General features: G+C 46.9%; 1 protein-coding gene across 1 annotated transcript in view; it reads left to right on the top strand.

The window, feature by feature from the left end:
• The window catches only part of PDIA5 (protein disulfide isomerase family A member 5), a 165976-nt gene that overhangs the window by 25215 nt on the left and 117860 nt on the right, over positions 1–22901 (top strand). The window contains exon 2 of the mRNA XM_035129030.3: positions 6634–6760. Coding sequence (XP_034984921.3) covers positions 6634–6760 — 127 coding nt within the window. The remainder of the gene's footprint in view (positions 1–6633; positions 6761–22901) is intronic.

The raw sequence follows: 22901 nt of genomic DNA, 5'->3' as shown, positions 1-22901 counted from the left end.
GTATAAATGAGTTTTGATTCTTGAGTTTAGGGATACTGTAGTAAGTATGGCTGGCACATAGTTTAAAGTGCTTTGAAGTCCCTTCTTATTTTGCCATGTCAGTCCTGATATTGTGTAAAACCAAGGTTTGTGCCACCCAGAATCACACCATAGTTTGAGCTTTCCTATGTACAGCAGGCACACCCTGGTTGTGTGTTCCTCTCACAACTGCTCATCAATCTACTTCATCTCTTGTCTCCATGGGGCAGCAGTTTCTTAAGGTGGTGTAATAATCTTAACTGTGGTCTATCAATGGCTTGTGATTTTTAACACAACGGTGAACCATGGTTAGCGTAATCTGCATTTTGCAAACCAGCTTCAAACCATGGTTTGATACCCATTGTGAACTAAGGTGTTTGAGCACTCTGGTTTGGATGAAAAAACAAACTGTTATTTGTATGATATTTGAATGCAGCTATGTGTAGCTGCCCCACTGATTGTGGGGCAATGCATCCAAAATGAGCCTGATTGCTACTTTGGATTGGCAAGGAGCCTGATGGCTACTTTTGGATCAGCAAGGATCCAAAAGAAATATGATTGTATGCACTTCCGCAAGCCTTCTGTTACCATTGGAGAAGGAAACGGCGTGGAACTTATCCAAGCAAACAGAACAAGGTAGTGCCAGCGACACTTCTGGCTTGCATTCTGATTCAACAGTAAAATAGCTAAATTGTGTTAGATGTGAACAATTTCATACACAAAATGTTGCTGAGTTCCTTCACAGGGGCATTGCAGAAGTGGGCTGAGTGACTAAGACTGCAGAGTCAGAAAATGTTTCATCGCTCAGCGCAGCTCTCAGCAACAGTGCATATGCACATGATGACAGGAGGAAAGCCATTACTGCCACTGCAGTCCTTTTAGCAACTTGTTCACTTTTATCTCCTGTAAACCTACAAGAATAATTGATGCCCACTTCAGCTGGAACCCACATCAGATCATTTCTGGCTTGATGTGATCCTGTTTATCTAATAAATGTTAACAACTGTAATAATGCTTTTAAAACCACTGTTCTACAGTAATTCAGAAACTGGATTCCAAAGCTGCAATTAGGTCGATGTCTTCAACAGAATTACCGTAATTTTTTATTTTACAGGTTGTGTGAATGTGTGTTGCACATGTTGAATGGCAAGCTTTAGTAGTTGTGTCCGATTCATATTGCTTGTTAGGAGCTTCACAGGAGAAACAGGCAGATTTCCTTTCCAGAAATGTGTGTCAACTTTCCTGACCTCGCACCATGTGTGCATCCGTTTCTGTGACCTTGGGTGTAAAACAAATGAATAGAGGGGTTTTTTTATTGCCTAGATGGGCTTGTAGCACCTTCTGTGAAGTCTTTTTTGCAAACAATGTAGTGTGAATATATCCCTTGAGTCGTATCCCAACATTCATAAAGTGTGTTCCTTTGGTAGTATACTAGTCTTGATGTATTTGGCCAGAGGTTTTTCCTTTTTCCTCTTTCCTCTTTCTATCTGGGTCTTTTAAAATGACAAAAAACAATATACTCATTATTCAGTTTAACGGTAAAATTGTATCTAACTTACTTGAAATTCCTGGATTTAATGTTATATGAATTTGCAGGGTTTTTTAATGAAAGTAAATGGCTGTGAAAAGTACCGTATTTTTCCGTGTATAAGACTATATTTTTTCCTAATTTTTTGAAGTTCAAAAAAAGGGGTCGTCTTATACACAGATAATGCATAGTGCATTTTCTTAATTTGGGGTTAAAAATAGGGGTCGTTTTATACACGGGGGTGTTTATACACGGAGAAATACGGTATATATTCCAGCCATAGGGTTAACAGTTCCAGATGCCAATCCTAGCAGTTGATCTGTATTGTAATGACTAGTAAAAGGTAAAGGGACCCCTGACCATTAGGTCCAGTCTTGACCGACTCTGGGGTTGCGCGCTCATCTCGCATTATTGGCCAAGGGAGCCGGCGTATAGCTTCCAGGTCATGTGGCCAGCATGACAAAGCCACTTCTGGTTAACCAGAGCAGCACACGGAAACGCCGTTTACCTTCCCGCTGTAGCGGTTCCTATTTATCTACTTGCATTTTGACGTGCTTTCGAACTGCTAGGTTGGCAGGAGCTGGGACCAAGCAACGGGAGCTCACCCCGTCACAGGGATTCGAACCGCCGACCTTCTGATCAGCAAGCCCTAGGCTCAGTGATTTAACCACAGCGCCACCTGGGTCCCTCATTTGTAATGACTATAAGTGATCAAAAACAGAGTGTATGGAGTAAATTGCCCTGCTTGGCCAATACCAGTGGTCAGAGAGCTTTTGGTGGAACTAGGCTTACTTGTTATGTAAGCTGACAGTGAACTAGATTCTTACCTTCATACTTTTTCATGGAGAAAAGCTATATATGGAGACACAAACGTTCCTACCTGGAACAGTTTGTGAGATGGGGTCTATATTGATATTTGGATGCCAGGCACCATGTTAAATCAAGATGGCAAACTGAAATGTGATTTTGTCATGACTCTGCTTGTTTTATTGGCATCCCCGAACTTAGCACAAGGATTCCCAAGGTGGGAGCTGTGGTCTTTGTCAACATTGAGATTCTAGGCACCATTTTCAGTCAGGATGGAAGACTAAAACATGACTTTGGCATGACTTAACCTGATTCTTACCGTGGTACTCTCAGATTACACTGTCCATTTATAGAAAATGATATCTTTTAGCTTCTAAAAAATCATGGGTGGTGCTGGTCACTCCTCACCAGCATGCTATATATTTTGGAAAGTGGTTTTGTCTGTCTACTTTTTTTTTGGGGGGGGGGGGGTTCTCTGTATGTTTGGATGCCTCTCAAGATATTGTCACCAAACCTGGCACATGGGTCCCTGAGGTAGAGATGGCATTCCTCATTGTCATTTAGGTGAAGGTTACCATTTTGAATCAAGATGGCAGACTAAAATATGATTTTGGTGACTGCCATTTTTTTGGCATAGTCTTGGCCATCTCTCAAGATAGTTTTGCTGAACTTGGCATGAGGGTTCCTGAGTTGTGGGTGGGTGGGTGGTCCTAAGCTGATGTTTCGGTGCCAGGTGCCATTTTGAATCAAGATGGTGCACTTGAAATTTGACTTTGGTGTGATGTCAGTGGTTTTTTTGGCACAGATTTGGCCACCTCTTAAGATACCATTGCCACACACGGGGTTCCTGTGGTTGTGGTAGCAGCCTTCATCAATGTCTGGATACCAGGTTCCACTTCGAATGAAGATGCCATTTTGAATTGCCCAGTATTTTCAGTGAGTGGCCCAAGCTCACAAAACACAATATATTTTGGTTTCTAAAAAAATAATAATATCCTGGGCAGCACCAGGCACTCCCTACTAACTGACATTAAAAAAACTAAAGAATGAGGGGTGGGAAGGGGAGAAGAGGAGTATTAGAGCATTTGGGCTCATGAAGGCCCAGAAGAAGCGTGTCCAAAAAAAGAGGCATTGGTCAAAAATAACACCCATCACCCTTGTCATACTCCAGAGTTATAAAGATGGATCCCCTTATACCTCTGGGAAAAGATTTAAGTAGATTATGCTTCCTGTTCCTGGTCCATGTAAGAGAGACGTTACAACTGCACAGGGAGTCCCAAGTGAGTTAATGACAATTCCTAGCAGCTGTTTATAGAGGAAGTCTTGCTTAGAGAAGTGTGGCCTGATGTCTGAATTAATGCACGGAGCTGCTTCTGAAAAGAGAATTGCATTATCCGACTTTTTAACTCTTATCAACTTGCAAATGTCATGTAGTCCACAGTGCTTATCTCAAGGTGACGAGTGCTTGGGATGCCCTCGATCACCTGCTGAATATCTGATGCAGAGGCCTAAGCATGAATATGCAGATTTCCATATTCCACCTGTCAGCACAGAACACTTTCAGTGAACATTTAGGTTCTGGTGGCCTCAACAGGGTAAAACATTAATCTTAATACAGAGTAAATGGCGGTGATTTATTCAGCAAGTGCCAGTGGGATACTTGGAGGCCCGCCATACAAGGGAAATGGCATGGCACCTGTGTCTATGGTTTGGAGTAGAAACTGAGGAAATTCTCTGTTGCTGCATGAATCATTTTGGGGCATAACATAAGGCATTTTGGGATATAAATTCACGTTTTATACACTTTGACAGGAATTAATATGTCATACAACAGAAGTGACACAGAAGACACAAGTGTGTGGAGGCATGTAGTGCCTCCATCACTTCTAAGATTGTGTTTCCCCCAGGGAGTGTATGATGCTGCAGCAAAACTCTAGCCTACTGCCTCATTTCCATTTTGGGGAGGAATACGGTGATTCCAAGCTACCTCTATACACATCTCTTTTAATAAGGCCACCGGATTTTGCTACAGAATCTGGTGATGGTGAGACTTGGTTAAAATCCATTTGATTGTATTAAAATCCTAATTTACACAGTGTGCTATTTACTCTCCAGAGACACATGACATACTGCAGTGTATTGGAAGCTTTGAGCAGGCAAGCACTGCATTTTAAAGTGAGTAACTCCAGCTTTTATACTCAGCAGGCAGAAAGTAATACTGGACACGCCCCTCATAGCTATAAGAAGGGAACAAGCATTAATTACAGACACGGCATGTTAATTCTCAGAACTGTTCCTGTAATCACACTTTAAAGAAATGAGTGCGCTGCAGCACATCTTTCTGGCCTCTGAAAATGCACACTTCCCCTGAGAAATCACATGAACGGCAAAGGGGGTTAGGCAGCGCAGCAGGTCTCATATATTCTGTCTGAGTGGGTTGTATGTAATGAGAAATTACTGTCACATGTAGTTAGGGACAACTTTACTCGGGATAGCAGAATGGAGAGCAGGGAGGGAGGGACGGAGAGAGAGAGAGAGGGAAGAGGGATATTGGGGAGAAAAGGGGTTGCCCTGCCCACTTTTATCCCTGGCCACTACAAACTCCGCTCCTGGTATGTGACCCCTGAGGGGTAATTCACAGGGAATGCTGCCCTCAGTTCAGCATCCCTGGTGTATTATCATCATATCAGTGCATGCAGGGGTGCAAGTTACACATTTACTGTTTGTCTTATTTGATCACCCCTTTGTGTGAGGTGTTTGAATTCAAACTTTCTTCAGTTTTTCACTCTTCATAGCTCCAAACCGGTGCAGCGGATATTAAAACACATAGTTGGGGAGGGTGAGGTTTTCACTAAGTAATAGCATTGAATGGGGAAGTGAAGAGGCAGGAGGAGAGACACAGTGTTTTAATAGACTACAGGGCTAGAATGTATGTCTCTTGTTCAAGAGTTAGACTCAATAACAGCCTGCCTACAGACAGTGGGAGGCAGACAATGCAATAATTGCAATATCCCTTATAGCCTCCAACAGCAATGTTGATTGCCATGAAAATAAAGTGGGATTTTTGAGCATTCATATTGATCACTGAAAAATCCTTCTTTGCTACTGCATACCCTTCTTCACTAACCCTTTCATTCAGAAGAAGATGAATACAGGCGATGTCTATTTTTGGTCAGTGATACCTGTTCCAGGAATGTGTAGAAGCTGCTGCCATGGATAGTGTTGTTTCTGTTGGGTTTCCTAATGGTTGATAGGAACCTGTTTTGAGTGCCCACATTAGGCCTCTTAATTGTGTCTAATGTATATTTACCATGCTGTTCTAATGGAAACCAATGCCACGGCCTTGCTGGATGGTGTGAGGGATTGTTGTACCCCCACTGTAAACCCTTTTAGTTTCTCCATGACCTCTTTGGAGTCCGTTTCCGTTGGTGTCCCAGGATTGCTTGCTGCATCAAGCAGAGGAAGGGACATAGGTCATTGGGAGAGTACATGTTTTGTATCAAGGTAGGACTGGGATTGTCCCCTGTCTGAAACCCTGGAGAGCCTTTGCCAGTCTGTGTAGACTAAACTGAGCAAGGTCAACCAGTGTTCTGCCTTGCTATGAGATAGCTTTCTAGTCATGACTCATAGTGGTTTGCAATTTGGGCATGGCTTTCTTCCCCATCATTACCCTACAGTGGGTCTTTCACTTGCTTACCTGTTTAGGGATACATTTGTCTCATAGCTGCATTTTTTAGGCTTCAGGTAGGTCTTTGTGTCTGGGAAGGCATGCATCAGGTTGTGGACTAAGAACCAGTGGGCCAGTTCACATGTGATGCTATACCAAACCATGGTTAAATAGGGACTCAGCTACATTAGTCAAAAAACAGTGTTTTGAATGTGTTATAAACATGCAACACCAGATGGTGCTGTAGAACAGAAAACTTTTCTATGTGATCTTACATAGTTCTCCCCTTTTGTTATAATGATTTAATTTCTGGCTTATTTATAGCATTTTTTTCCTGTGTGTAGATCCACCCTAGGAGTGTGCAAGAGTGCCATGGGTAGTTGGCAGGAAAAGTTACTGCCACTTTGTTCTTCCACTGGTTATAGATCCTGGGGAGGAGCTACTTGTCCGGACACTCAAGTCGGGGGCTGACGGGCCGTAGCACCCCCAAATGTTTTATTGCTACCTGTTTTGTATTCAGCCCCCTTTGGCTCTGCTGCGCCCTGTCATGCAAACAGGTTGTGTCGTAATAGTAATGTGCCTGTTTGTTTTTCTCTTTGTCTTTCCATTGCAGACCATCTTTCCAGCCTGCCTATTATCAGCAAAGATGTCCCCATTGATAGAGAAAATTAGTGATCAGAAGGACTTCAAGAAGCTCCTGAGAACACGGAACAATGTGTTGGTGCTATATTCCAAATCTTGTGAGTGCTGCCCATTAAAAAACAAGCAAAGGTTTAAGAGCAATTAATACGTTAACAAATAATGCTGAGTGGCTGTCAAGGTTGAAAGGATCACTAAAAGAGCAAGGATTTTTTTTAAAAAAGTTAAATCTTGATTTTAAACCTTATATACTGTATATCTGATAAATAGCAGACTGTTTTGCAGACTGATACAAGCATTTGCTGATCAAACTTTGGATTTTGTTTCCAGGAATGAATTCATTTCTCTCTTGCTATTTTCCTTCCCGTCCTTACACCTAACAAAATAAGTTTTTTTAATTTTATAACTTTTATAAATAAAAGGATGTATCGCTTCTGTTTTATAAGAGCAGTCGTATAAGGAGAAGCGCAGATGGAGGCAGATCTGGTGAGATTTTCGGCTTAGCATCACACAAGTCATTCCACTATTTTGCCTTGAGGCACTCTTCCTACCATTTCTTTTCCCTTTATTCTCTTAACACACATCAAGGATGTTCTCAGCAACAGTTTTATTTGCCCTGTATCATATATATAATATATAAACACTGTGTGTGAAAAAGAGCAATCTTCCTTCCCCTTTGCCTAGTTATACAAGCATCCCCACACACCAAGTTGATGTCACCAGCATTTGTGTTTATCCTTCTGTTTCCTTCTCTCTCTCTCTCTCTCTCTCTCTCTCCCTCCCTCCCTCCCCCCCCCCCCCCCCCCGCCTTTGGTCTGTTCCGTTTGCATCTTCTTATGCTTCACCTCCGCTTGAAATACCCTTCTTAACTTCTTGTCTGCTAGCCACCCACTTGCTGTCTCTTTCAGTTACAATCAACTTCTTTTCTCTGCTTGTTTCCTCCTTCTGCCTCCATCCCTGATTCTATAGTACAGCTTTTCTTCTGCTTTCTTTCTCTCTCTCTTTAATTGTCTGTACTGGATTGTGAGCTGCTCTTGGCAAGATTATTTGCAAGAGCTTGGCCCATTTAGGGCACTGTGTGCAGAAAGGCTAATTACGCCTAATATTTCATGGCTGTGATATTTACTTGGCCAGGAGATGTATGATCTGCACATTAGCTTAGAAATTAGATCAAATTGGTCTCTTTAATGTTTTTTTATTCCCTCCTTGAGCCCCCCCTTTGGGTGAGGAAGAGGAACAAGCCAAGAGATGTTGGTTTTTAAAATTTATTACACAGTTGCTCTTAGGCTTAAGCCCCCTTGTTGCTTATTCTGAAAGGGGGAGAGCTGCTTCTCCCAAGTAGCTTGTTTGGGGAAGCTTCTTCAAGAATTAGGGTTTTGTTTTTTTAACTTATCTGATTTTAGAATATTTTACATTGACTGCAACAGAATTAGATTAAAGGGCAGAATTTTATGGACTCTTAAGTGACTGAGGTTCACCTCTTCTTGCTACTAAGGCAGGGCTTTTTTACTAATTTCTGTTGATTAATTAGATAATGGAGGGGGCAGGAAAGGGAACAGATGCTTGATTCAGCCACCTTCCAAAACCATGATTAAGAAGCTTGGCCAGCAGACTAGAAGCTGCAGCCATGGTTTAAAGTGGGTTATGCTGACTGTGATTTCGAGTGGTGCCGGAGTTGACAAACAATAGTTATGTCCACAGTATAATAGTTATGTCCACAGTATAATAATAATAATTTAATAATTTATTATTTATACCCCGCCCATCTGGCTGGGTTTCCCCAGCCACTCTGGGTGGCTTCCAACCGAATATTAAAACAGTACAGCATTAAACATTAAAAACTTCCCTAAACAGGGCTGCCTTCAGTTGTCTTCTAAAAGTAAAATAGTTACTTATTGCCTTGACATCTGCTGGGAGGGCGTTCCACAGGACGGGTGCCACTACCGAGAAGGCCCTCTGTCTGGTTCCCTGTAACCTCACTTCTTGCAATGAGGGAACCGCCAGAAGGCCCTCAGTGCTGGATCTCCGTGTCCAGGCTGAATGGTGGGGGTGGAGACGCTCCTTCAGGTATACAGGACCGAGGCTGTTTAGGGCTTTAAAGGTCAGTACCAACACTTTGAATTGTGCTCGGAAACTTACTGGGAGCCAGTGTAGATCTCTCAGGACCGGTGTTATGTGGTCCCGGCGGCCACTCCCAGTCACTAGTCTAGCTGCCGCATTCTGGATTAATTGCAGTTTCCGGGTCACCTTCAAAGGAAGCCCCACGTAGAGTGCATTGCAGTAGTCCAAGCGGGAGATAACCAGAGCATGCACCACTCTGGCGAGACAGTTCGCGGGCAGGTAGGGTCTCAGCCTGTGTACCAGATGGAGCTGGTAGACAGCTGCCCTGGACACAGAATTAACCTGTGCCTCCATGGACAGCTGTGAGTCCAGAATGACTCCCAGGCTGCGCTCCTGGTCCTTCAAGGGCACAGTTACCCCATTCAGGACCAGGGAGTCCTCCACACCTGCCCGCCTCCTGTCCCCCCAAAATAGTACTTCTGTCTTGTCAGGATTCAACTTCAATCCGTTAGCCGCCATCCATCCTCCAACCGCCTCCAGGCACTCACACAGGATCTTCACCGCCTTCACTGGTTCTGATTTAAAAGAGAGGTAGAAATAATAAGTACATTTTATTGATAATCCTATATAATAAAGTCCAAGTTGTCCCTGCGTCCAAGTTGTCCCGTGTGTCCCTGGGGTACTGCGCATGTGCGCCAGGGACACAGGGATTGGAGGCAGAGACAACCGCCAACCGCCGCTCCGCCAACCGCCGCTCTGAAGCCCCGTCTCATGCTGGAGATGCGCTGGCATGGGACAGCGCTTCCTGGGCGAAGGCAAGCAGGCGAGCTGTCTGCCTGCTTGCCGTAGCCGAGGAAGTCGAAGCGGCAGTGGGCAATTCGGCTGGGGGACTGGCTTGGCGGCGGCGGGAAAAAGGGGAGGAATTCCTCCCCTTCTTCCCGCCACCGCCAAGCCAGTCCTGGAGCCGAAGTATGGCGTGGCGGGGTTTTTCGCCATTTGCCTCCCCCTGGGGGGAAGGCAAACGGTGAGAAGCCCCCGCTGTGGGGTTGCCGGCTCTGTCGGGTGGGGGGGAGGGAGAAGCAGAAGATCCGATCGGTCTTCGGCTTCTCCCTCCCCCTGCCCAACAGAGCCGGCATTTGGCTCTGTCAGGTGGGGGAAGGGAGAAGCAGAGGATCGGATTGCTTCTCCCTCCCCCCACCCGACAGAGCCGGCAACCCCGGGATCTGTGCTTTCTGTCGGCGGTGGTGGCAGGGGAACGAACGGAGAGAAAGGGCTGCTTTCTTTCCGTTCGTTCCTCTCCCCTCACCACCGACAGAAAGGGCTGTCAGCGGCGGAGGGAGAGGAAGGAAGGAGGAGAAAGGGCTGCTTTCTCCTCCTTCGTTCCTGTCCCTCTGCCGCCGACAGCAAGGACAGGTCCCAGGGTTCGGAGAAGCGCTGCGCAAGCGCTTCTCCGAACCCCGGGATGTTCTAGCGCCCGTTATTGAACGTGCTGAAATACACTAGTACAGAATAATGTATATCATACTATTTGCAGCATGCCACAAGTAGAAAGCAGAAACATTAGGGTCTGCTATGGCTATTGGTCCCCTTCATGGATCAATGCCTTGTCGTGGCGAAGGGGCTTGAATAACTCAGAGAAGCTATGAGCTATGCCATGCAGGGCCACCCAAGATGGACAGGTCATAGTGGAGAGTTTTGACTAAACATGATCCACCTGGAGAAGGAACTGGCAAGCCACTCCAGTATCCCTGCCAAGAAAACTCCATGGACAAAGACAACAGGCATATAAAAGTTATGACGCTGGAAGATGAGCCCCTCAGGTCGGAAGGCGTCCAACATGCTACTGAGGAAGAGCGGAGGACAAGTACAAGTAGATTCAGAGCTGATGAAGCGGCTGGGCCAAAGCCGAAAGGACGCTCAGTTGCAGATATGCCTGGAAGCGAAAGGAAAGTCCGATGCTGTAAAGAAAAATATTGCATAGGAACCTGGAATGTAAGAACCATGAATGGAGGTAAGCTGGATGTGGTCAAAAATGAGATGACAAGAATAAATATCGACATCCTGGGCATCAGTGAACTAAAATGGAAGGGAATGGGTGAATTCAGTTCGGGTGACTATCATATCTACTACTGTGGGCAAGAATCCTGTAGTAGAAATGGAGTGGCCCTCATAGTCAACAGAAGAGTGGCAAAAGCTATAATGGGATGCAATCTCAAAAATGACAGAATGATCTCGATACGAATCCAAGGCAGACCTTTTAACATCACGGTAATCCAAGTTTATGCACCAACTACCGGTGCTGAAGAAAGTGAAATTGACCAATTCTATGAAGACCTACAACACCTTCTAGAAATGACACCAAAGAAGGATGTTCTTCTCATTACAGGGGATTGGAATGCTAAAGTAGGGAATCAAGAGATAAAAGGAACAACTGGCAAGTTTGGCCTTGGAGTTCAAAATGAAGCAGGGCAAAGGCTAATAGAGTTCTGTCAAGAGAACAAGCTGGTCATCACAAACACTCTCTTCCAACAACACAAGAGACGACTCTACACATGGATATCACCAAATGGGCAGCATCGAAATCAGATTGATTATATTCTCTGCAGCCAAAGATGGAGAAGCTCTATACAGTCAGCAAAAACAAGACCTGGAGCTGACTGTAACTCAGATCATCAGCTTCTTATAGCAAAATTCCAGCTTAAACTGAAGAAAGTAGGAAAACCACTGGGCCAGTAAGATACACTCTGAATCAAATCCCTTATGAATACACAGTGGAAGTGAGGAACAGGTTTAAGGATTTAGATTTGGTGGACAGAGTGCCTGAAGAACTATGGATGGAGGCTCGTAACATTATACAGGAGGCAGCAACGAAAACCATCCCAAGGAAAAGGAAATGCAAGAAAGCAAAATGGCTGTCCAACGAGGCCTTACAAATAGCGGAGGAGAGGAGGCAAGCAAAATGCAAGGGAGATAGGGAAAGATACAGGAAACTGAATGCAGATTTCCAAAAAACAGCAAGGAGAGACAAGAGGGTCTTCTTAAATGAGCAATGCAAAGAAATAGAGGAAAACAATAGAATGGGGAAAACCAGAGATCTGTTCAAGAAAATTGGAGATATGAAAGGAACATTTCGTACAAAGATTACCATAATCAAGGACAAAAGTGGTAAGGACCTAACAGAAGCAGAAGACATCAAGAAGAGGTGGCAGGAATACACAGAGGAATTATACCAGAAAGATATGGAGGTCTCGTACACCCCAGGTAGTGTGGTTGCTGACCTTGAGCCAGACATCTTGGAGAGTGAAGTCAAATGGGCCTTAGAAAGCACTGCTAATAACAAGGCCAGTGGAAGTGATGATATTCCAGCTGAACTATTTAAAATTTTAAAAGATGATGCTTTTAAGGTTCTACACCCAATATGCCAGCAAGTTTGGAAAACTCAGCAATGGCCAGAGGATTGGAGAAGATCAGTCTACATCCCAATTCCAAAGAAGGGCAGTGCCAAAGAATGCTCCAACTACCGCACAATTGCGCTCATTTCACACGCTAGCAAGGTTATGCTTAAAATTCTACAAGGCAGGCTTAGGCAGTATGTGGACCGAGAACTCCCAGAAGTGCAAGCTGGATTTCGAAAGGGCAGAGGAACCAGAGACCAAATAGCAAACATGCGCTGGATTATGGAGAAAGCTAGAGAGTTCCAGAAAAACGTCTACTTCTGCTTCATTGACTATGCAAAAGCCTTTGACTGTGTCGACCACAGCAAACTTTGGCAAGTTCTTAAAGAAATGGGAGTGCCTGATCACCTCATCTGTCTCCTGAGAAATCTCTATGTGGGACAAGAAGCTACAGTTAGAACTGGATATGGAACAACTGATTGGTTCAAAATTGGGAAAGGAGTACGACAAGGTTGTATATTGTCTCCCTGCTTATTTAACTTATATGCAGAATTCATCATGCGAAAGGCTGGACTAGATGAATCCCAAGCCGGAATTAAGATTGCCGGAAGAAATATCAACAACCTCAGATATGCAGATGACACAACCTTGATGGCAGAAAGCGAGGAGGAATTAAAGAACCTTTTAATGAGGGTGAAAGAGGAGAGCGCAAAATATGGTCTGAAGCTCAACATCAAAAAAACCAAGATCATGGCCACTGGTCCCATCACCTCCTGGCAAATAGAAGGGGAAGAAATGGAGGCAGTGAGAGATTTTACTTTCTTGGGCTCCTTGATCACTGCAGATTGTGACAGCAGTCACGAAATTAAAAGACGCCTGCTTCTTGGGAGAAAAGCAATGACAAACCTAGACAGCATCTTAAAAAGCAGAGACATCACCTTGCCGACAAAGGTCCGTATAGTTAAAGCTATGGTTTTCCCAGTAGTGATGTATGGAAGTGAGAGCTGGACCATAAAGAAGGCTGATCGCCGAAGAATTGATGCTTTTGAATTATGGTGCTGGAGGAGACTCTTGAGAGTCCCATGGACTGCAAGAAGATCAAACCTATCCATTCTGAAGGAAATCAGCCCTGAGTGCTCCCTGGAAGGACAGATCGTGAAGCTGAGGCTCCAATACTTTGGCCACCTCATGAGAAGAGAAGAATCCTTGGAAAAGACCCTGATGTTGGGAAACATTGAGGGCACTAGGAGAAGGGGACGACAGAGGACAAGATGGTTGGACAGTGTTCTCGAAGCTACGAACATGAGTTTGACCAAACTGCGGGAGGCAGTGCAAGACAGGAGTGCCTGGCGTGCTATGGTCCATGGGGTCACGAAGTGTCGGACACGATTAAACGACAACAACAACAAATGGCTATTGGTTATCAGAGAATATAATTAATTTCATTTGTGCATTGCATATAATAAAAAAGACCCTCAGTGCTAGTAAGATTTTCAAAAAGATCTGGACACCACATGGGAACAATCTCATTTAGAAAGGCCATTGAGCACTTAGAAATCCAGAACTATATCATACAGTATACCCACTAATTAATCATTATATTTTAAAAGTACATATTGTTGTTGTTTAGTCGTTTAGTCGTGTTCGACTCTTCGTGAACCCATGGACCATAGCACACCAGGCACTCCTGTCTTGCACTGCCTCCCGCAGTTTGGTCAAACTCATGTTCATAGCTTCGAGAACACTGTCCAACCATCTCGTCCTCTGTCGTCCCCTTCTCCTAGTGCCCTCAATCTTTCCCAACATCAGGGTCTTTTCCAAGGATTCTTCTCTTCTCACGAGGTGGCCAAAGTATTGGAGCCTCAGCTTCACGATCTGTCCTTCCAGGGAGCACTCAGGGCTGATTTCCTTAAGAATGGATAGGTTTGATCTTAGAATCATAGAATCATAGAGTTGGAAGAGACCACAAGGGCCATCCAGTCCAACCCCCTGCCAAGCAGGAAACACCATCAAAGCATTCCTGACAGATGGCTGTCAAGCCTCTGCTTAAAGACCTCCAAAGAAGGAGACTCCACCACACTCCTTGGCAGCAAATTCCACTGCCGAACAGCTCTTACTGTCAGGAAGTTCTTCCTAATGTTTAGGTGGAATTTTCTTTCTTGTAGTTTGAATCCGTTGCTCCGTGTCCGCTTCTCTGGAGCAGCAGAAAACAACCTTTCTCCCTCCTCTATATGACATCCTTTTATATATTTGATCTAGATGCTATACTCCTATTGATGCAGCCCAGAATTGCATTGGCTTTTTTAGCTGCTGCATCACACTGCTGACTCATGTCAAGTTTGTGGTCTACCAAGACTCCTAGATCCTTTTCACATGTACTGCTCTCAAGCCAGGTGTCTCCCATCCTGTATTTGTGCCTTTCATTTTTTTTGCCCAAGTGTAGTACTTTACATTTCTCCTTGTTAAAATTCATCTTGTTTGCTTTGGCCCAGTTGTCTAATCTGTTAAGGTCATTCTGAAGTGTGATCCTGTCCTCTGGGGTGTTAGCCACCCCTCCCAATTTGGTGTCATCTGCAAACCTGCTCAGGATGCCCTCAAGCCCATCATCCAAGTCATTGATAAAGATGTTGAACAAGACTGGGCCCAAGACAGAACCCTGTGGCACCCCACTAGTCACTACTCTCCAGGATGAGGAGGAGCCATTGATGAGCACCCTTTGGGTTCGGTCAGTAAGCCAGTTACAAATCCACTGAATGGTAGCATTGTCTAGCCCACATTTTACCAGCTTCTTTACAAGAATATCATGGGGCACATTGTCAAAGGCCTTGCTGAAATCAAGATAGGCTACATCCACAGCGTTCCCTTCATCTACCAGGCTTGTAATTCTGTCAAAAAATGAGATCAGATTAGTCTGACATGACTTATTTTTCAGGAACCCATGCTGACTTTTAGTGATCACAGAGTTTCTTTCTAGGTGCTCACAGACTGTTTGCTTAATGATCTGCTCTAGAATCTTTCCTGGTATTGATGTCAGGCTGACTGGGCGGTAATTGTTTGGGTCCTCTCTTTTCCCCTTTTTGAAAATAGGGACAACATTTGCCCTCCTCCAGTCTGCTGGAACTTCGCCTGTTCTCCAGGAATTTTCAAAGATTATTGCCAGTGGTTCTGAAATCACCTCTGCCAGTTCTTTTAATACTCTTGGATGTAGTTCATCTGGCCCTGGAGACTTGAATACATCTAAACTAGCCAAGTATTCTTGTACTACCTCCTTACTTATTCTGGGCTGTGTTTCCCCTGCTGAATCATCTGCTCCATATTCTTCAGGTCGGGCGTTGTTTTCTTTCTTGGAGAAGACTGAGGCAAAGAAGGCATTGAGGAGTTCTGCCCTTTCTCTGTCCCCTGTTTGCATTTCACCATCTTCTCCTCTGAGTGACCCCACTGTTTCCTTGTTTTTCCTTTTGCTACGGACATACCCATAAAAGCCCTTTTTGTTGCTTTTAACCTCTCTGGCGAGCCTGAGTTCATTCTGTGCTTTAGCTTTTCTGACTTTGTCTCTACACGTGCTGGCTATATGTTTGAATTCCTCTCTGGAGATTTCCCCCCTTTTCCATTTTTTGTACATATCCCTTTTAAATCTTAACTCAGTCAAAAGTTCTTTAGATAGCCAGCCTGGCTTCTTTAGGCACCTTCCATGTTTCCGTCTCATTGGTATTGCCTGAAGTTGTGCTTTTAATATCTCCCTTTTAACAAACTCCCAACCATCATGAACTCCCTTCCCTTTTAGTATTACTGTCCATGGGATTTCACCCAGCGTTTCCCTAAGTTTTCTGAAGTCGGCTTTCTTAAAGTCTAGAATTTGGACCTTAGTATGCTTGGTTGCTCCTTTCCGCTGGATAATAAACTCCAGAAGAGCATGGTCACTCCCACCTAATGATCCTGCCACTTCTACCCCACTAACCAAGTCATCACTATTGGTTAGGACCAGATCTAAAATGGATGAACCTCTTGTTGCTTCTCCCACTTTCTGGACAATGAAGTTGTCTGCAAGGCCAGTGAGGAATCTGTTCGACCTCATGCTCTTGGCTGAGTTTGACATCCAACAAATATCAGGATAGTTGAAATCCCCCATTACTACTATCTCACTTCCTTTGGAATGCTTGGCCATCTGTTCCAGGAAGGCATCATCTGTGTCCTCAGTTTGGCTTGGGGATCTATAGTAAACTCCCACAATGAGATCACTGTTGTTTTTCTCTCCCTTAATTTTGACCCAGATACTCTCAATTTGGCTTTGAAGTTTTAAATCCTGGATCTCTTCACAGGTATACATATCCCTAACATATAAAGCTACTCCTCCTCCTTTCCTGTTTGGTCTATTTCTCTTAAATAGATTGTATCCCTCTATTACTACATTCCAGTCATGAGACTCATCCCACCAGGTTTCAGTGATGCCTATTATGTCATATTTAGTTTGCTGTACCAAGAGCTCAAGTTCATCTTGTTTATTTCCCATGCTCTGTGCATTAGTATACAGACATTGAAGACCGTTGATCATTCCCCCATGTCTCTTATTTAAGGATATTTTCGTCCCACCACTAGGTCTGCATGCTGCTTGCTCCATTTGGTCCTTGACATTTGGATGATCATCTTCAGCATTTGATAGACTCCTACCTTCAGGACCACTGTCTCCCTCCCCCACATAAGTCAGTTTAAAGCCCTCCTGATGAGGTTTTTGAGTTTCGTGGCAAAAACATTCCTCCCAACTTTTGTGAGGTGCAGTCCATCACTTGCCAGAAGTCCATCATCAAGAAACTGCAGACCGTGATCTAGGAATCCAAACCGTTCCTGTTTGCACCATTTGCGAAGCCAGTTGTTCACTTCCCCTATTTTTCCCTCTCTCCCTGGGCCATGTCGTTCAACTGGGAGTACAGAAGAGATGACAATTTGTGCATCTAATTGCTTCAACTTCCTGCCCAGAGCCTCATAATCATTTTTGATCTTCTGTAAGCTATGGCTTGCAGTGTCATTGGTTCCCACATGCACCAAAAGGAAGGGGTATTTGTCGGTGGGTTTTATGATTCCTTGCAGCCGTTCTGTTACATCTTTGATCTTGGCCCCAGGTAGACAGCACACCTCTCGAGACATCTTGTCAGGCCCACAGATCACTGCTTCTGTACCCCTCAGTAGGGAATCCCCTATCACCACTACACGCCTCTTCATAGGCTTGGTTGGGATTCTTCCATGTGCTGTCCCTTCCAAGGTTACCTGCATATTCCCGGAGGACTGACTTTGCTCCATGGGACTCCCAAGAGTCTCCTCCAGCACCATAATTCAAAAGCATCAATTCTTCGGCAATCAGCCTTCTTTATGGTCCAGCTCTCACTTCCATACATCACTACTGGAAAAACCATAGCTTTAACTATATGGACCTTTGTCAGCAAGGTGATGTCTCTGCTTTTTAAGATGCTGTCTAGGTTTGTTATTGCTTTTCTCCCAAGAAGCAGGCGTCTTTTAATTTCGTGAGTGCTGTCACCATCTGCAGTGATCAAGGAGCCCAAGAAAGTAAAATAAAGTAAAATAAATAAAGTAAAATAAAGTAAAATAAAATAAATAAAGTAAAATAAAGTAAAAAGTAAATATATAACTTGCAAGATAATGTGGATTGCTCATTATCAGCAAAACAATGCATATTATCATAGACAAGGAATAGCTCAACAAATCTGTAGAGTGGAATTATCTTTCAGAGTTGGGATATTGATACCTCTTAATATAATGTAAACCCAAGTTACCTTTCTCTGCAGTAGAAGTTGTTTGTGGAAAAGAACTATCCTAAATGAAGGGATTACCGGTATGTAGTTGCTAATTAGAATTCCTCTTCACATCTGTCAGTCTGCCTTTACAGTATTCCCATACAGTAATTGTGAGGGACAGGGGATATCGCGAAGTCCCTCCCCTCCTGAGTTCAAGCCAATCACCGAGCACAGGGGAAAGCAGAGAGAGTTCCGATTCCAGTGGGGAAGCAGGAAGTCGTGTCCGAGGCTCAGGCAAGGTAGAGGAGCCAGGGTCCCAGGTGGGACAGGAAGGGGTGAATAAGGGGGGGAGACCCATCCCCCCAACGCCAGAACTACGCAGAAAGAGGAGGGGAAAGAGGATGGGTCTGCCAAAGCTTTTGTGTTGGAGAAAGACGCGCCAAAAGCCATTAGGAGGTTCTGAAACCGACTGATCACATCACTCCGTGTAAATAGCAATGACTTCAGCACTGTAAATACGCAGCACCAATAAAAGAATAAAATGCAGAGCTGCGTAGCGTCGTTACTCTGAAGTAGTCCACTCCGGCCACTGTGACAGCAACCTCCTAATCCTTTTTGGGCTACTTTGGAGTTGCCGGGATGAGCGTGTCAGAGGCGGAGAGATGGCGGCAGATCGCGGAGCAAGCCCAGCAAGAACTGCAGCAGCTGTCGCTGCAGGCGCAGGGGGAATTGAAGGCAGCTAAAGAAGAGACTAAGAAGGTCCAGGACGACCGGCTACAACTTGCGGAACAGGTGAGAGCGCTACAGGAAAGAGAGCAGGAATTAAGGGCGGTGGCGGTAGACCTCCAAAACAAGCTGGATGCAGAGAAAAACAAGGCGGGAGGGGCACCCCAAGTCCAAGTGCTGCCAGGAAGGAGAGCCGGGACGCTAGTAAGCAAGTTCAATGGAGACCCGAGGGAATATCAGGGCTTTGAGACTGAGATTGTGTATGCTCTTGAGCTGCACCACGCTGAGTTCCCTGATGATGAGCACAGGGTAGTGTTTATTGTGGAGCACCTTACCGGGGCAGCCAGGGAGTGGCTAAGACCGTTAATCGCAACAAAGAATCCTTGCATGAAGAATGTCAAACTATTTCTAGAAGGTTTGAAAACGATGTATTCGTCCGATAGTCATATGGACCAGACTAAGGAGGAACTTCATAATTTACGCCAAGGAAATATGACAGTTCGCGCGTATTGGGCGAAATTCACCATGCTGGTGCACAGATTGGGGTGGGAACTCGAGTCACCCCCAATGCAAGCGGCGTTCTACTTGGGGTTGCATGAGGAGGTGAAGGATGAGCTCTCGAGAGGTCCAAAGCCCAGTAATATGGATCAGCTGAGCAAAGCGGCTCTGGCGGTGGGGGTGAGACAGGAATCCTGGTGGAGCGACAAGCAAGCAACGCGCGCAAAGCGGGCTTGGTTCCCACGGTCGCAGGAGAAGCCACTCCCCCAACAACCCTTTCAAGCCACGCCTGGGGCCAGTCAGGACCAGGAACCCATGCAGATTGATAGCGCGCGCGCGGGGGCTTTTCAAACCCCAGCGGCGCCAAGACGCAAGGAAGGAAGGGGTGGGAATTGCTTTCTCTGCAACTCCCCCCAGCATCTCGTCAGAGACTGCCCACATCGCAGGGAGTGGCAAGGAAAGGCGGGAACGGTTGTGCCCTCCCCCACTGACGCAGCACCACAGCAGGGAAACGGGAAAGCCTGGCTGCAGGAGACAAGGGGCAGCAGCCAGGCACAGTCAGCAGACAACAGCCCCAGCCCACCCACCCGCACAGAGAGGAGCAGAGCCAGCCCACCCCTCCCAGAGCAGGAGTGGTTCTAGAAGTGACGCTCACGCTCCCAAATGGCTATCCCCTGACGGTCCTCGCCCTAATTGACAGTGGTGCCTCAGCCAACTTCTTCTCGAGAAACTTTGCAGAAGAGCACCAGATCCAGCTTCTGCAGCTGGATTTTCCCCTGCACGTGGCAACCATTGACGGCAGAGAGCTGCTGGGAGGGGCCATCACTCATCAAACCCCCCCCATGAGAATGACGGTGGGAAGGCACTCAGAGACACTGGCATTCAACGTCACAACCATCTCAGACCCCCCCATCGTCTTGGGCATGAGCTGGCTGGCGCGCCACGACCCCTCCATCAGTTGGCACCAGAGATGCATCACTTTTGGATCGGACTTTTGCCTGGAACATTGCATGCAGCACCAACCAGGGGAGGGGCCTCCGATAGCCACGGTGGCCACCATGCACATCAAAGGGGGTGAGGCGATACCCAAGCCGTACTGGGACCTGCAGGAGGTCTTCAGCGAAGCGGAGTCCGACCACCTACCCCCACACAGGCCTTTTGACTGCCAGATCAACCTGGTGCCAGGGGCAACGATACCCCCAGCCAAGCTGTACGCCATGTCAGACCAGGAACTGGAGGATCTGCGCGCTTTCATCGACAAGAACCTCAAGCGGGGGTTCATCAGAGAAAGCAAGGCAGCAGGGGGCAGCCCAGTCTTCTGGGTGGACAAGAAAGACACGCAACAGCGCCGTCTTGTGGTGGATTTTAGACGGCTGAATTCAGTAACAGAGCCAGTGGCTTTCCCCATGCCCAGAGTGGATGATCTCCTGACAGCGGCACGCAGGGGCAAGATTTTCACCAAGCTAGACCTGAGGGGGGCGTACAACTTGATCAGGATCCGGGAAGGCGATGAATGGAAAACCACGATGTTCACGCCTCTGGGCTCTTTTGAATATCTGGTGATGCCCTTCGGGTTGCAAGGGGGCTCAGCATGCTTCCAGGCCTTCATGCACCACGTCCTGGGGTCCCTCCTCTTCAGGAAATGCTTGGTCTTCCTGGATGACATCCTTATCTATTCCGATGACCCAGTGCAGCATGTGAAAGATGTCAGGGAGGTGTTGCAGCGCCTGAAGGAGAACCACCTGTATGTGAAGCTGGAGAAGTGCAAGTTTCACACCAAGGAGGTGGACTTCCTGGGCTACAAGCTGTCAGACAAGGGGCTGGCGATGGACAAGGACAAGGTGCAGGCCATCCTGGACTGGCACAGCCCCAGGACGCGCAAAGATGCCCAACGCCTACTAGGCTTCGCCAACTTCTACAGGAAGTTCATCAAGAACTTCTCTCGCGTTACGGCTCCCATCACTGACTGCCTGAGAGGCAAGCAGAAGTTCAGGTGGACACCAGAGGCGCAAGCAGCGTTTGAAAGCCTCAAGAGGGTGTTCGCCTCAGACCAGAACCTGTTCCACGTGGTTCAGGACGCGCCCCTACGCGTGGAGACAGATGCTTCTGATAAAGCTGTGGGCGCCATTTTGTTGCAACTGGATGCCAACAGAGAGTGGAGACCCTGTGCCTTCTTCTCCAGGAAGTTGACCCAGCCAGAGCGAAACTACACGGTGTTTGATCGGGAACTTCTTGCGATCCACGCTGCGTTCCAGCACTGGAGACACTTCCTGGTGGGCGCCAAGCACCCCATCCAGGTGTGCACAGACCACAAGAACCTGGAGTTCTGGAGAACTGCCAGGGTGCTCAACCAGCGGCAGATACGGTGGGCAGAGTTCTTCTCGAACTTCAACTTCTCCATACACTACATCCCGGGAGAGCAGAATGTCAGGGCGGATGCCCTCTCCCGCAAGCCAGAGTACATGGAGGAGGAGGCGCCACCGGCACCCAGGCACATTTTCCCCCCGTCAGCATGGTCCTGCGGAGCAGCAGTGGTGAGCGAGGCGGAACTCACAGCACTGACGGCAGCGGATGAATTTGCCAACCGCATCTTCAGAGAACTGAGAAGGGGGGGGGAGCAGGCAAAAGACTTTGCAGAACGCAGGGGGCTGCTTTTCTACAAGGGTGCACTGTACCTGCCCACCACCCAGCTTAGACGTACGGTCTTCAAGCAGATGCACGACAACCCAACGGCGGGTCATTTTGGGAGGGACAAAACCGCTCACCTAGTCATGAGACACTTCTGGTGGCCAGGGGTGCGGGAGGATGTGAGGGATTATGTAAGGGGCTGTGACACCTGCCAGCGGGCAAAGGTGGTCAGAGCGCCACCAGCAGGTTTGCTGGAGCCCTTAGCCACACCGCACAGGCCGTGGGAAGTAGTGTCCATGGACTTCATCACAGACCTGCCGTCGTCCAGGGGCAAGACCGCAGTGTTGGTGGTGGTGGACCTCATGTCCAAAATGTGCCACTTTATACCGTGTGCCAGGGCGGTCTCTGCAGAAGAGACAGCCAAACTGTTTGTGGATCACGTATTCAGACTGCATGGATTACCTTTAAGGGTTATTTCGGATCGTGGCCGCCAATTTGTTTCCAGGTTCTGGCGGCGGCTCATGAACCTCCTGCAGGTGGAGGTCAGCTTGTCGACGGCTAGACACCCGCAGACCAATGGACAGGCGGAGAGGGTCAACGCCATTCTGCAGCAGTACCTGAGATGCTACGTCAGCCAGCGGCAAACGGACTGGGTGGATCGCCTGCTGTTGGCAGAATTTGCCTACAACAATGCGGTGCACGTCTCCACAGGGGTGTCGCCCTTTAAGGCCAATTACGGGCGTGACCTCAGATCTTTCCCAGAGAGGGAGGGGGAGGAGGAGGAGGAGGGCCCACAGGCTGAGGATTGGGCAGAGGAACTGGAGACGGTGCACCAGCAGCTCAGAGAACACTTGGAGAGAGCCAAGGAAGCGTACAAGAAGGGGGCAGATCGCCACAGGCGACCGGGGGAGGTCATTAGGGTGGGGGACAAAGTTTGGTTGTCCTCGGAGGGCCTTCCCATCAGAGGGCGATGCAAAAAGCTGGCGCCCAGAAGGTTGGGCCCCTTCACGGTCACGCAACAGGTCAACCCGGTGGCATACAGGCTGGCACTGCCAGAGGACATGAGGGTGCACCCGGTGTTTCATAGATCGCTGCTGTCGCCGTACAGGGAAAGCAGCAGGCTCCGAGACAGCGAACAAACCCCTGAGGGAGGGGGGGGAGGGAAGGCAGGGAGCAACTCAATGAGG

The sequence above is a fragment of the Zootoca vivipara genome, chromosome 1 (assembly GCF_965207765.1).
Source record: "Zootoca vivipara chromosome 1, rZooViv2.hap1.1, whole genome shotgun sequence".
NCBI lineage: Eukaryota > Metazoa > Chordata > Lepidosauria > Squamata > Lacertidae > Zootoca > Zootoca vivipara.
The sequence above is the reverse complement of the archived record's forward strand: the minus strand, read 5'-3'. Positions and strand labels throughout refer to the sequence as shown.